Source organism: Sus scrofa, chromosome 10, assembly GCF_054392235.1.
Source record: "Sus scrofa isolate SSC_HxYL_T2T_F1_AM1 chromosome 10, Sscrofa_HxYL_maternal_Yorkshire_Landrace_v2.0, whole genome shotgun sequence".
Lineage (NCBI taxonomy): Eukaryota > Metazoa > Chordata > Mammalia > Artiodactyla > Suidae > Sus > Sus scrofa.
The window spans coordinates 22,380,769-22,395,240 of NC_139392.1; the positions used below are offsets into that span (position 1 = coordinate 22,380,769).

Genomic DNA, 14,472 nt, shown 5'->3' on the forward strand with positions numbered 1-14,472 from the left:
TGGTGGAATGTTCTCTCTCCCTCACCTTTGAAACCCAGCTCAGGGAGTTCCCTTGTGGCTCAGTGGTAATGAACCCGACTAGTATCCATGAGGACATGGGTCCGATCGCTGGTCCCGCTCAGTGGGTTAGGGATCCAGCGTTGCTGTGAGCTTCGGTGTAGGTCACATATGTGGCTCGCGTCTGGCGTTGCTGTGGCTGTGGCCTAGGCTGGCGGCTGTAGCTCTAATTCAACCCCTAGCCTGGGAACTTCCATATGCCGCAGGTGTGGCCCTAAAAAAGTGAAAGAAAGAAAGAGAGGGAAGGAGAGAGGGAAGAAGGAACAAAGAGAGACAAGGAAGGAAGAAAGAACAATCTAGCTCAGTTCTGAAGCCCTGATCAAAAAGTCTCCTCCTCCACGAAGCTCTCTGAGGAGACTCAGCCCACTGCGCTGGCCCTGGTCACCTCAGATCTGAGCTGCCCTGTACCTGGTGGGATGTGTGTGGGGTTCCCCTCTAGACTGTAAGCTCCCTGAGGGCAACAACCTTGGGCTGTGCTTCTGTGTCTCAGCTTTCCGCACAGCCCCTGCAGGTGGCAGAGAGCTGCAGAAGAGGTGTTGAATTGATATGCATAATACGGGCACTGCTTTCTGGGGTTTTTTATCCCTATAAACAGAGACTCTGGATTGGTGCTGTTTACATTCTAGGTGGGGATGGGAAAGCTAGGCTGGAATCAAAATCGGAGCTGACTTACTTAAAATTCTTTTCTCCTACCATCAAGCAGCAATGATCTCCCAACTCCCTTTCTTCCAACACAAAATACACACACATGAAATACACACACACACACACACACACACACACACACACACACATACATCCCTAACTCTACAGCCCTATGTTCCAAAATAAGGGAAACAAAGGCGCTGGAGTTTGTATGAGCCTGACAATTGCCCTTTTCCCTACTGGTTTCTTATCACAATACTTCTTTTTCACGCAGTAATTTCTACTGAGATATTGGGCCTCCGGCCAGCTCTCAGTCTTTCTAATTGGATGCTATTTTCCCTCAGAAATTCTTTTTTTTTTTTTTTTTTTTGGTCTTTCTGCCTTTTCTGGGGCTGCTCCTGCGGCATATGGAGGTTTCGAGGCTAGGGGTCTAATTGGAGCTGCAACCAATGACCTATGCCAGAGCCACAGCAACAGGGGATCTGAGCCAAGTCTGCAAACTACACCACAGCTCACGGCAACGCCGGCTCCTTAACCCACCGAGCAAGGCCAGGAATCGAACCCTCGACCTCACAGTTCCCAGTCCGATTCGTTAACCACTGTTCCATGACAAGAACTCCTCGGAAATTCATTTTTAACAAAATTGTATCAACACAACCCACATGAGTCCCTCTAGAATTTGCTATAAAAAGCTCTTCCCTTGAATAATAAAGTGGATTCCAGGAGTTCACTTGGGACCCAGCAGGTTAAGGATATTGTCACTGCAGCATCTTGGGTCACTGCTGTGATGAGGGTTCCATCCCTGGCCCAGGAACTTCTACATGCCATGGGCGAGGCCGAAAAAAGGGGGGGTGGGCTGTGGTGTAGTTTGCAGACAAGTCCCGGGGCTGGCATGGCTGTGGCTGTGGTATGGGCTGGCAGCTGCAGCTCCGATTGGACCCCTCGCCTGGGAACCTCCACATGCCTCGAGTGCAGACCTAAAAAGACCAAAAAAAAAAAAAAAAGGAAAAAGAAAAAAAAAAAGAGAAGAAGGAAGATGTGCCTCAATGGCTGGCCAAAAGATTCTGACCAAAGACCTCAGGTGTGCAGGAATGGATGGCGCCGGCTCCGGAGTACCTGGTAGACAGCATAGCCGATGCTGAGCAGGCCCTGTCCCATCCTCTTCTGTCGCCTACGGTTCTTCTGCATCAGCCCCAGCAGCACCGTGCAGCAGGCTTCAGCAATGCCCTCCTCCTGGTGGTCATCCACCTCGTCCAGATGGATTTTGAACTGCGGATTGGTCCAGTAAGTGGCTGGAGACGTCGGTTCCCCCCCAGGTGGGGTGAGGAGATCAGGAAGAACAGAACGAAAGGGGGGCACTTTGATCATCCCCGTGAAGGCACAACTGGCCCATCTGTGCCGGTCGGCAGGCCTCGGCAAGTTTTCTTTACAAGGTGGTCGGGCATCTCCTTTGCGCTCCCCGCCCCGCCCACATACCCGCAGACACCCCCCCACACACACACACACACACACTGCCCTTGGAAACTCTGCGCCCTGTCCATTTGGTCAACTGGGGGCCCAGATATCTTTGACTGGGGATATTCAAGGTCCGGTGGTCTCAGGGCTACACTGAGCCCCCCTGGGAAGGAAACTCCAAGTCTCCCGGGGAAATAGTGAACAGCTTCCCAGCTCCTGGCCTGTGAATTGAACCTGCTTCCTGGAGGAAGGAGGTCTCTGGGGGGAAAGCCTGGGACAGAGAGGACAAAATCCCATCAAGACCAGCTACCAAGGAGGCCTCTGCTGACCGTCTCTAAGGACGACCACTCTGGACCCCTGGGATGCCCCCCCGGCTAATGGGTCCCTGCTTCAGATCACAGCCCCAAATGGCCCTGATCACTGATGCTCTGTCCATTGGCCCCTAGATGGCTCAGCCGACAATGAGAAGACACCTTCCCCAGGCACAGGTTATTTAATAATGCCTGAGGGCTAAGAACTGACAATTAAGAGGCATGCCTGGAGTTCCTGTTGTGGCTCGGCTGGTTACAAACCCGACTAGTACCCATGAGGTTGCAGGTTCATCCCTGGCCTCATTCAGTGGATTAAGGATCCGGCATTGCCATGGCTGTGGTGTAGGTCACAGAGATGGCTCGGATCTGGCGTTGCTGTGGCTGAGGTGTAGACCAGCAGCTACAGCTCCGATTCGACCCCTAGCCTGGGAACTTCCATGTTCCTGGGAAGAAGGAGAAGAAGAGGAAGAAGGAGGAGAAGAAGCATGCCAGCCACACCACCCATGATATCTTAAAAGATTGCTTCATTTCCAATAAGACCTTTAAAAAAAAAAAAAAAAAAAAAAACACTCTCCAAATAGTCACTGTACAAGCCAAGGCACAGAGAGGGCAAACGGGTCATCCAGGGTCACACAGCTATTCTACAACAGACTCGAGTAGCTGAGTATGACGGAGGAAGATGGGCTTGATGGCCTCAACAATTTCAATAGAGATGCGCCCTGGGGGTAGGGGGAGGAAGGGATGGGAAATGAAGGGGTTCTTGGATCCGCTAAAGAAGGGTCCAACTTGGTGAAATAACAAGGCATTTACAGGGGACCAAGAGCCACTGATTAGTATATTTTCTTTCTTTCTTTCTTTCTTTTTTTTTTTTTTTTTTTGCCATTTCTTGGGCCTCTCTCACGGCATATGGAGGTTCCCAGGTTAGGGGTCTAATCAGAGCTGTAGCCACTGGCCTACACCACAGCCACAGCAACTCGGGATCCGAGCTGCGTCTGCAACCTACACCACAGCTCACGGCAACACTGAATCCTTAACTCACTGAGCAAGGCCAGGGATCGAACCCGCAACCTCATGGTTCCTAGTTGGATTCGTTAACCACTGAGCCAGACGGGAATTCCTGATTAGTATATTTTCTTAACAATAAAATTTCATATTCACTTTCACTTTCCCAGAGCCTCCATGTCCGGCTTTTTGGCTTTTTTGAAATTTAGGGCAGAAGTGTGGAGATTTTTCAAGCCAAGTATCTGTTGGTTTAGAGGAGACAGAGGCAATTCTGAATCTTCTGTACTTACATCAGCACCAAAGGGCAGGGACCATCCATCTCTTCCCGACAGCTAGTTTGGTAGCACAGGCAGTGTGGCGATTTCGTGCATACAGATACGTTAGGCACCCCTGCAGCTCCACACTCCCAAAATGATCCAGGCAAATTTCCTCCACATTTTCTAAGAGCTCGCTAACGGCGAGCGTATTTTAATTTCTCCCACATGCAACATTACTGCAATCTCTACATTTTTTGTTTAGTCCTTAACAGAACTAGAGGAAGAGAATGGGTCGTAACGATAATACGTCTCATTTGTATCACACTACACCGTTTATAAAGCACTTCCGAAGGTGGGCATTATGGCTCCACTTTGAGGACTGGGAACCTGAAGCACAAAACAGGGAAAGGACCCTCCCAGGGTCCCACGGCCCTTGGACCGAGCATCTGAGCAACAGTGGCAGGAAAGGGCCTCCCTCTTTTCTCTCTGCTCGATGCTCATCTGCATCTTCAGACACAGGAGCGGGGCTTGGAGGGAAATAAAGAACGAGAGACCTAGGCAAGACCCAGGACTGCGTCCACGTGGGATTTTTTTCTTTTTTTTTTTTAAGGGCCGAACCTGCAACATACAGTTCCCAGGCTAGGGGTCGAATTGGAGCTACAGCTGCAGGCCTGCACCAGAGCCACAGCAACACAGGATCTGAGCCACGTCTGTGACCTACACCACAGCTCACGGCAATGCTGGATCCTTAACCCACTGAGCGAGGCCAGGGATCGAACCCACATCCTCATGGATATTTGTCCAGTTCATTACCGCAGAACCACAACAGGAACTCCCTGGAATTTTATTCTAATGTTGCATCCACCGCCCTGAGCACAGGCCTGCAATGAGCTCTGTCATGAGATCCAGACCTGGTGCTTACGGTCTACGTCAATCAACCACATCCACATCAAACCAAGAGGGAGCCTGGGGTCTGAGGAGGGGGGCAGTGGAGAGAGTGGGGTTTGCTTTCTTTTGTTTCTCCTTAGAGATGAGGGACCGTTTTTTCGGAGTTTCTTCTTCTGGTGCTGCCTCGGCCGATTCGACCTAGGAGGATCCTATATATGGAGATATTAGTCACCTCCCTCCAACGGGGAAGGCTTCCCACATCGAGTAAGAGGAGGGCCCCAGTTAGTGCAAAGGCAACAGTTTGCACCAGACTATCCCCTCCAGGGAGGGAGCTCCGACGACGCCCATAGGAGCCGGGAGTGGTCATTTGAATGCCCTGTGTGACCGCCCTGATCCAGGCTGTCAGGTCCCACCACCTCCGACTCAGGTGCAAAGAAGGCAGAATGGCTGCTCTGATGGATATGTCTACTGAAACAGTGAGGCCACACCCAGTTCCTTCTAGCAGATCCTTAGCCACTGTCCCATGGCTCAGCGGGCTGGATGCCAGCCAGACAGTGGGGATGAAGGAAGAATAAGAGAAAAACAGGAGGCTTCAGTGCAGGGTGCCAAGTGCACATTAGTACAAAGAATAGCCTTGGGGGGCAGGGAGCAGGTGGGCGAAGCAGAGACAGTCTGAACACACAGAAGCTCAAGAGTAGCATTACTTGAGATCGTGCCCAGGGGAGGGGCTGCAAAGCCACCATCCACCCTCGCTGTCCTGGCCTCTGAACCCCAGAAAGAAGCTGGGCCTCTAGGGGTGCCAGAGTGCTAAGGCATTGTTCAAAGGCTAGTGTATCAGGGCGCCCAGCCCCAGGAGCACAAGCCACCAGGAGGCACACCCAGCAGCCCCTCACCTCACCTGGGTAGTTCTGGCAGCCGCCAGCGGTGGAGCCCCGCGTCCAGCGCCCATTGAACAGAACCAGATTCCACTTCTGCACCTCCTCGCTGCTCAGGGAGTCGGGGGAGAGGTTGCAGATCTCCAGTCGAGAGAACTGCTTCAAGAAATCCGAAAAAGACATCCTGGGGGCAGAGGGACCAATGGGCTTTGGGTCAAGAGAGCTGGGCTGGAGAGGTGATGCACTGGACAGAGCTAAGGCCCTGGGCTCACGGGCCTCCTTTCTCCAGCCCACTGTCCCAATTCATGGGCATCATTGTCCAGACTCCTCACTATTGTTCACAACCTCTTCATTCTTTTTCTTTTCTTTCTCTTTTAGGGCCATACCTATGGCACATGGAAGATCCCAGGTTAGGGGCCGAGGCCACAGCCACAGCAACTTGGGATCCGAGCCGTGTCTGCAACCTACACCACAGCTCACAGCAACGCTGGACCCTTAATCCACTGAGCGAGGCCAGGGATCGAACCCTCATGGATACTAGTCAAGCTCATTACTTAGTGCTGAGCTATGATGGCAACTCCCTCCTTTGTTCTTAAAGAGCCTCCCTCCCATGTGTGTAACTGTCGTGGTCCGCGCTCATGGGTCAGAAAAAGAGTTTTCCAGTATAGTGAGGTGAAGAGAAAGGAGAGTTTACTGAGATAAGAGAAGCTGCTAGCACAGAGGCACAGTTTCCTGATAACCAAGGAGAGCTGATGCCAGGCTCGGGTCTTTTCATGGCCCAGGGGGAGAGAAGAGGTCTCTCAATATATTGCTGATGGGTTGGGGAAGGTGGGGTGTTAGGATACACTTGCTGGTTGGTTGGGGGCTTATCAGGCCTCCACAGGGTGGGGTGAGGAGTGGGCTGCATATGTTTCCTAGTAGGGGCAGAAAGGGGTAGGCCACGTTGCTCCAGGTCGGGGAGGGGGCATTACAATGAGATTGGTGTTGATGGTAAGGGTCTGGTCATTCTTGCCTTTTTTTGCTTTTTGGGGGGCCACACCCATGGCATGTGGACATTTCCAGGCTAAGGGTTGAATCGGAGCTACAGCTGCCAGCCACAGCCACAAGCCACAGCAACACCAGATCCGAGCCATGTCTTTGACCTACACCACAGCTCACGGCAATGCCGGATCCTTAACTCACTGAGCGAGGGAGGCCAGGGATCAAACCCTCATTCTTATGCTTCCTACTGGGGTTTGTTAACCACTGATCCATGAAGGGAACTCCTGTTTATTCTTGTTTTGACCAGAAGCTTTGAATTCTATCTCCTTGAAGTCACACTCTAACCAACCAGCAAAAAGACTCAACCATAAACTGGAGACCCCCAGGGAGTCATCCAAGCCGCCACCTCCAGGTTTCTTTCTTTTTTTTTTTTTTTTTGCTATTTCTTTGGGCCGCTCCCGCGGCATATGGAGGTTCCCAGGCTAGGCGTCGAATCGGAGCTGTAGCCACTGGCCTACGCCAGAGCCACAGCAACGCAGGATCTGAGCCGTGTCTGCAACCTACACCACAGCCCACGGCAACGCCGGATCCTTAACCCACTGAGCAAGGCCAGAGATCAAACCCGCAACCTCATGGTTCCTAGTCGGATTCGTTAACCACTGCGCCACGACGGGAACTCCCGAGGTTTCTTTCTGTAACTCTGACTGGCATCCAGCCTAGAGATGGCCTCTAAGCCACATCATATTCTTAGCAATGTCCCTGGTATCCTCCCTAGCTTATGCATGAAGGGAGTTATCCTATTTTGATGCTAAGCTGAATTTTAGACTTAACAAGATAGAAACAGTGCTCTTATTTCAATGGAAGGATTTGGATACTCAGGAGGTGGGCAGAGAGCTAATCCTCCTTGGGGCTCAGACTAGTGGTACAGAGGCAGAATTACCCTGAGGTAAAAGGGTGGTGGGGGGAGTAGGGTGGGAGAGGGAGGGGTGGAGTCCTCCCGTCAGGGGACAGTGGTGAATTCCTGGACCACCTGGATACAGGCCCGCTGTGTCTGGACCAGGGACAAACCCACAACGAAGGGGACAGAGCTCTGGCAGAGGATGCTCACCAAAACTCTCCATCCTCGGCTTTCTTGTCCAGCCCTTCTTTCTGTCTGGGATCTATGTAATTCCATTCTGGTGCACTGGGGAAAAAATAAAAATAAAAAAGAACAAGATTTAAAGTTGTTGTTGTTGTCATTGCTGTTGGTGGGTGGTGGTCTTTTTAGGGCCACACCCACAGCATATGGAAGGTCCCAGGCTAGGGGTCGAATTGGAGCTGCAGCTGCCGGTCTACACCACAGCCACAGCAACACCAGATCCCAGCCACGTCTGCGACCTACACCACAGTTCATGGCAACGCCAGATCCTTAACCCACTGAGCGAGGTCAGGGATGGAACCTGCATCCTCATGGATCCTAGTCGGGTTCGTTAACCACTGAGCCACAATGGGAACTTCCTTAAAGTTTCGGGGTTTTTTTTGTTTGTTTGTTTGTTTTTGTTTTTTTAAGGAGAAGCAGAGGTGGTTGTTCTTGAAGGGTTTGCTGCAAGGCGAGCTCTTTATAGCCGCTAAACCTCTCCCTGAGGGCCAGAAATGGGGACCACCTAAAACCCGCCAGGGTAGAAGGATGGGGGGGGCGTAGTCTGGGGAGGGGACCGGACTCCACCGGCACTAGCAGGGTGACCCCAGCCATGCAGCTTTGCTCTAATTTCACTCTCCAGGCAAGCCTTACCTTAATTTCTTTCTTTTCTTTTTTTATTCTTTAAAAATGTTTTCTTATGGTTGATTTACAATGGTCTGTCAATGTCTGCTGTACAGCAAAGTGACCCAGTCATACATATATATATACATTCAGACCCCCAGACCTGGTCACAGGCATGGGCATGTCCCAGCAAGGAGCGGTGACAATGGCAGTCACAGAAAGGCCACCTCCTGTCCTTAACCTTATGGGGAAATGTCATTCTGGCTTATCTATCAGTGTGACGTGAAGGCACCATGAGAGGGAGTGACCACCGCTGGGCACAGGAACGTGGGCCACTCTCTGAGCCTGCAGAATGACAGTCAGGCTCAGTTTGACGGCAATGTCCCTGAAGCAATGTCGCCCCATGAGGCCCCCTGCTGGTGGCCTTTCCACGGCACTATCCACATATTTTGTTAATTTAAATGCCACCTCCAGCTACCTGACCTTTACAAAGTTAGATTTTCCTGAAATACGTACACAATGTCTAAATAACAGAGCTGTAGTGAGATCCACCTTTAAAAAAAAAAAAAAAAAATCCCTCGGAGTTCCCGTCGTGGCTCAGTGGTTAAAGAATCCGACTAGGAACCGTGAGGTTGTGAGTTCAAGCCCTGGCCTTGTTCAGTGGGTTAAGGATCCGGCGTTGCTGAGAGCTGTGGTGTAGGTTGCAGACGCAGCTCGGATCCCATGTTACTGTGACTGTGGTGTAGGCCAATGGCTACAGCTCCGATTGGACCCCTAGCCTGGGAACTTCCATATGCCTGGGGAGCGGCCCTAGAAAAGGCAAAAAGACAAAAAAAAAAATCCTTTCCTAGATTGTTTTCAGCAAAATGCCAGCTCCTCCCCTTCCCTGTGTAAAACCTGGGGCACACCCAAGCCCAACCTCTCCATCCGGGGGTGTTCTCAGGACCCTCAGGGATCAGACCGGGGGGCGGGGGGGACCAGGGCCCATTTAATTCATGGAAACATTACCTGGATCAGAACTAAACCTCTAAATGACTATGGCTCACTAACTACAAAAATTAGGGGACACGTTGGAGGATTGGAGATCTGATCTCAATCTCCCAGTTGGCTTTTTGAAACTTAAAAAAAAAAAAAAAAGTGTCGTTTTAATTTAAAGACATTGACATTGGGGAATTCCCATTATGGCTCAGCAGTAATGAGCCCAACTAGTATCCATGAGGACTCGGGTTTGATCCCTGCCCTTGTTCTGTGGGTTAAGGATCTGGTGTTGCCGTGAGCTATGGTGTAGGTCGCAGATGCGGCTCACCTCTGGCATAGCTATGGCTGAGGTGTAGGCTGTAGCTCCAATTCGACCCCTAACCTGAGAACTTCCATCTGCTCTGGCTCTACGAAGAACAAAAAAAAAAAAATTAAAAAAAAGATAAAGACATTGGGCTGATGGAGTTCCCGTCGTGGCGCAGTGGTTAACGAATCCGACTAGGAACCATGAGGTTGCGGTTCGATCCCTGGCCTTGCTCAGTGGGTTAAGGATCCGGCGTTGCTGTGAGCTGTTGTGTAGGTTGCAGACGCGGCTTGGATTCCGAGTTGCTGTGGCTTTGGTGTAGGCTGGCAGCTACAGCTCCGATTAGACCCCTAGCCTGGGAACCTCCATATGCCGCAGGAGCGGCCCAAGAAATGGCAAAAAAAAAAAACAAAAAAACAAAAAAACCACATTAGGCTGAGGCTGGGGTGCTTCCTCAGAGATGCAGTGCCCCCCCAAACCCCAGCCACATATAAGCACCCCCAGCTGCATCTCCAGATGGTGGAGCCTGCAGGCCTTGCCAGTTACCACCTCGCCCCCCAGCCTTGGATGCGACCCAGCCTATTAGAGACTGGGGGGCATCAGGAAAAGATGATCAAGTCAGATAAGCCCTGTAAGCAGCTTGGGGAACAGCTGCTGGTGAAAACGTGGCCAAAACTCAGGATTTCACTTTCATCCAGCTATGACATCCTTTTTGGGCAGTTGGCAGAAGTTAAGGTTTTGGGTTTTGCTCCATCTTAGGCAGCAGAATGAAAAATATTTAATACAGCAGGTGATCTCGGGCCCCAGGGACAAGCATCTCTTCATGACACACACCTGAAAGGAAGCGCCACTGGGAGGCGCAGTAGGGATGTGTGATTCATTTGTAAACGTAATCGAGTGCCCTTCAAAAGCCCTGGTGGCATTGCAGAGTAGGGACAGCATGTGGGGGTAGGGGAGGCTTAAGGACAGGTTGGGGGGTGTTGAACTTAAAGGCCTCTTCAAAGAGAGAGAACTCAAAGCCTCTGGCCAAGACACTCTCATGTCACCCAACATGTCTCATTGCAATGTTCTCTCCCCCACCTGGAGCAACCTGGCCTACTCCTTCCTGCCCCGACTGGGAAAGCTATGTGGCCCTCTCCTCACCTGCCCCTCTAGGGGCCTTATAAGCCCCCAAACAACCAGCAAGTGTCCCCTAAGACCCCTCTTTCCCCAACCAACCAGCAGGTCAGCAGGTGTCATGAGAGACCTCTCCACTCCCTGGGTTATAAAAACAGACATAAAAAAAAATAAAATAACAACAACGAAAAAAAGGAGTTCCCATTGTGGCTCAGTGGTTAAAGAATCCAACTAGGAACCATGAGGTTGCGGGTTTGATCCCTGGCTTTGCTCAGTGGGTTAAGGATCCGGCGTTGTCGTGAGCTGTAGTACAGGTTGCAGACGCGGCTTGGATCTGGTGTTGCTGTGGCTGTGGCATAGGCCGGCAGCTACAGCTCCGATTAGACCCCTAGCCTGGGAACCTCCATATCCCTTGGGATCAGCCCTGGAAAAGGCAAAAAGACAAAAGAACAACAAAAAACCCCTGACATAACAGCGTGTTCATTGCCAGCTCTCCAGACTATCAGGAAATTGTCCTGCTGCACTTGCAGCATCTCTTATCTCAGTAAACTCTACTTTCTTTTCATCCCCATGGGAGTCTAGAAATGCTTTTCCAACCCGCGCAGGCACGGACCACAAATGGGGGTAGGGGTTGTTATTATGACTTCTCCCATTTCTGGTGGCTCTTCCTCAATGACACTGGCGAATTCGCAATCCTTCCCCAGCCCCAACCTGCCTCCCCTCCCCCGACGCCAGCTGCGCTAACTAGGCCAGAAAGGGCGCCACCTCTCTCCATCCTTCCACCCGCACCAGGGCATGGATTCCGGGGCACAGCTGTCCCGGACACCACGGGAGGTCTCCGTGTCCAGTCATCCTCTCTGACTGGTTGCCTCTCTCGGCTGTGAGAGGCGGGGGCCTCTCTGATCATTCACGGCTTTGTCGGGAGAGATCCATACCCACAGGTAATGAGCTCTGCGGAGTGCGGGCCCCTCCCATTCACCACCGCTGCCTGCGGGGCCACGGCTCCTCAGGCTGAGCGCCTCTTTCTAGGCGTGTTGCTTCTTGGCCCGGAGGGGTTTGGCCTTTATCAGCGTAACCAAACTTTGTGGAGTGAAAAAGCTCCGATTTGAGTGATGCGCCTCACCTTTGGCTGACAGTGGAGGGAGACAGAAAACAGGCAAACCCCTCCGGCGCTAGGCAAAAATCAACTGAGCTGCCAAACTCGCAAATGCCAACGCAGAGATCCGGGATCAAAGACTACAGCTGAGTGGCTTTTGTTTGGCTTTTCCCAGCCTGGCACCATCTAACACTCTTTTCTGAAGAGGCCGTGTGATTCGTGGACTGCAACTGCCGCTGTACCGTGGGTCCAGTGATCACTGTGTGTCATGCACGAGGCCTTCCCACGGGGCGGGGGCGGCGGAGTGGGGGGTAGGCGGATCCGCGGAGAGAGGAAAGAACCTACTTGTCGCTCCAGGCCCCGGTCCACTCCACTTGGCCCCAGGGGTTCCTGAGTCGGATCAGCTTCTCCCGATGGCCCCGGAAATCCACCTGCAAGGGCCACACACGAAGGCAACTGAAATGCTGCGCCCACACCCGCTGCCCTTCATTCGTGTTCGCGCCTGAGCCGATTGCTCTCAATTCCTCCGAGGTCACTAAACAGCCCTTTTTATTTTCTTTGAACACATGTTTTCCAGCCTTGGCCTGTTGCTCTGTTTTTCACAACCTGGTTGAATAAACCATGAATCCAACATGAAAACAAGTTTCTCTCTGTTTAACTTGGATGTAGATTTTATAGCTAAGACTGACTCAATTCTTTTTTTTTTTTTTTTTTTTTTTTTTTCATGCACCTGAGACATGTAAGTTCCTGTGCTAGGGGATGAATTGGAGCTGCATGCCTACACCAAAGCCTGGGCAACACAGGACACCAGCCACATCTGGGACCTATACCCCAGCCTGCAGCAACGCTGGATCCTTACCCACTGAGCGAGGCCAGGAATCGAACCCACATCCTCAGGGACACTATGTTGGGTTCTTAACCCACTGAGCCATAACAGGAACTCCTAACTCGGGCCTTACTATAAGGTAATAGATGCCCTCCCACAAACACCAAAGGCAGGAGTTCCTGTCCTGAGGAACCATGAGGATGCAGGTTTGATCCCTGGCCTCGATCACTGGGTTAAGGATCTGGCGTTGCTGTGGCTGTGGTGTAGGCTGGCAGCTGTAGCTCTGATTGAACCCCTAGCCTGGGAACCTCCATATGCCACAAGTGTGGCCCTAAAAAGCAAAAAACAAACAAACAAACAAATACCAAAGGCAGAGCAGTTAGCAATTCTTGAGCAGGTAGTGTGGACTAGGTACAGAGCTGGGCCTTTCAGGTGCATTATCAGCTCATTTAGTTCGTAAGTTAACTAACTTGGTAGTTAACGAAGTGGTAGTTGGAGGATGCCCCCCAGGCAGTCTGTCTCAATGCGAATACTCAGAAATCTATCATTCACCTTCCCCTACTGTCTATGAAGCACTCCCCACAAGCCCCCATGTGTGATTTGCATACATGCATACAAACATGATAAACCGTTAGGCCTGCAGTGTCTCACCTCCTTGTGTATCTTCCGATACACCCTTGTCCAATATTTACACATATGCGCTCAGTTCATATTTGGAATTGACTTGATTACAGGGCGTATTTGTGAAACACCAACACACATAACGAACAGTCATACTCTTTTAATAGATAACAAAACCGGAGGTGGCCTTTGCATTTCCCCTTTTTGCCTTGGCCATTGGGAAACTCAAAGCAAATTTAATTTTTCAACTGGAACACTGTCTTTAGCCTAGCTCATTTGGTGTATTTTGTCTTCGTTGCATGGTTTCATTGCATCTATGCTTTTTCATTGTAAACCACAGCACGTCCTTTCTGAAAGTAGGCAGAATATACCAAATAAAAATAATGAAAAGCTTAGCTCCTTACATGCTTTCTCCTTGAGTTGGAGAGTAAAGAACACCTGTGTTCCCTTCCACTATCACACTCTACCCTGAAAGTCAGGGCAGGTATTACTGCCTTTTTCACATTGGGGATGCTAAGGGTTTCCACTGCTTTTCCCACACAAATACACTCCTTAGAATGAATGTAGATTCATCTGACAATTTCTACAACTTTCTTACAAAGCCTTTTTCTTCTCTCTGGCCACATCTCAGAGGAGAGTCTGCATTTAGTTAGAATCCACAAACCTGGAACTCAGAGAGGTTCCGTTATCCATCTCTGAGGGGGTCAGAGGCAGAAGGGCCCTTGTAATATGCAAGAGCTGAGGGTGGGAGGGGCCAGATTCCCCATTCCCCCCCCTCACCCCCACCCCCACCCCCTAGCTCCCCAAACAACCCAGTTTTACCTCTTCCGCTCCAGTGATGGAGTAGGCGTGACTCTTAACCAGCTTCTGGCTAGTGATGGCTTCTGCTTCAGCTGCACTGGAGACCTGGGTTAAGAATAAAGTCCACTCAGAGTGGCTGCCCCTGACCTTGTTGGGACCAGCCCTATGATGCTTTCCAAAGATATGCCCCTAGCTGCAGGGCCCCGGTGCAGAGCTGGAGTGCAGGTGCCACACCTAACCTCAGGAAAATAGAACTCTTTTCCTTCAGCCCTGCCATTCCAGGTGGGCGCTGTGTGGCTGCCAGCCTTGGAATATGACTTACCAGCCTCTCAAATGACACAGGAAGCTGGGAAGTCAGTTATTCTCCAGGAGGGACCCTATGCTGCCTGTAGAAGACTAATTATCCATGACAACTGCTCTAGACAGGCCCTTGTTTTCAGAGTCCCCTCCCCACTAGCACCCCACCCCCACCCCCAGCCCCACGTCCCTTTTCCACCAAAACCACACATATCCTGCTG

At 51.2% G+C, this 14,472-nt stretch overlaps 1 protein-coding gene across 5 annotated transcripts in view; it reads right to left on the reverse strand.

The window, feature by feature from the left end:
• Positions 1-14,472, reverse strand: part of CAPN8 (calpain 8) — a 147,276-nt gene that overhangs the window by 102,567 nt on the left and 30,237 nt on the right. For 3 of the 5 annotated variants that reach the window (XR_014817504.1, XR_014817503.1, XM_084979342.1), the window contains exons 6-10: positions 13,976-14,059; positions 12,052-12,137; positions 7,580-7,654; positions 5,514-5,674; positions 1,805-1,994 (exon numbers count right to left, since the gene is read on the reverse strand). Coding sequence is in view for 3 of the 5 variants with exons in the window: in XM_084979342.1 (XP_084835468.1) it covers positions 1,805-1,994; positions 5,514-5,674; positions 7,580-7,654; positions 12,052-12,137; positions 13,976-14,059 (596 nt within the window). In the remaining 2 variants the exon portion in view is untranslated. Of the gene's footprint in view, positions 1-1,804; positions 1,995-3,902; positions 4,825-5,513; positions 5,675-7,579; positions 7,655-12,051; positions 12,138-13,975; positions 14,060-14,472 lie in introns of those variants that run through there. The other 2 variants (XM_084979343.1, XM_084979344.1) reach the window with 2 other exon arrangements.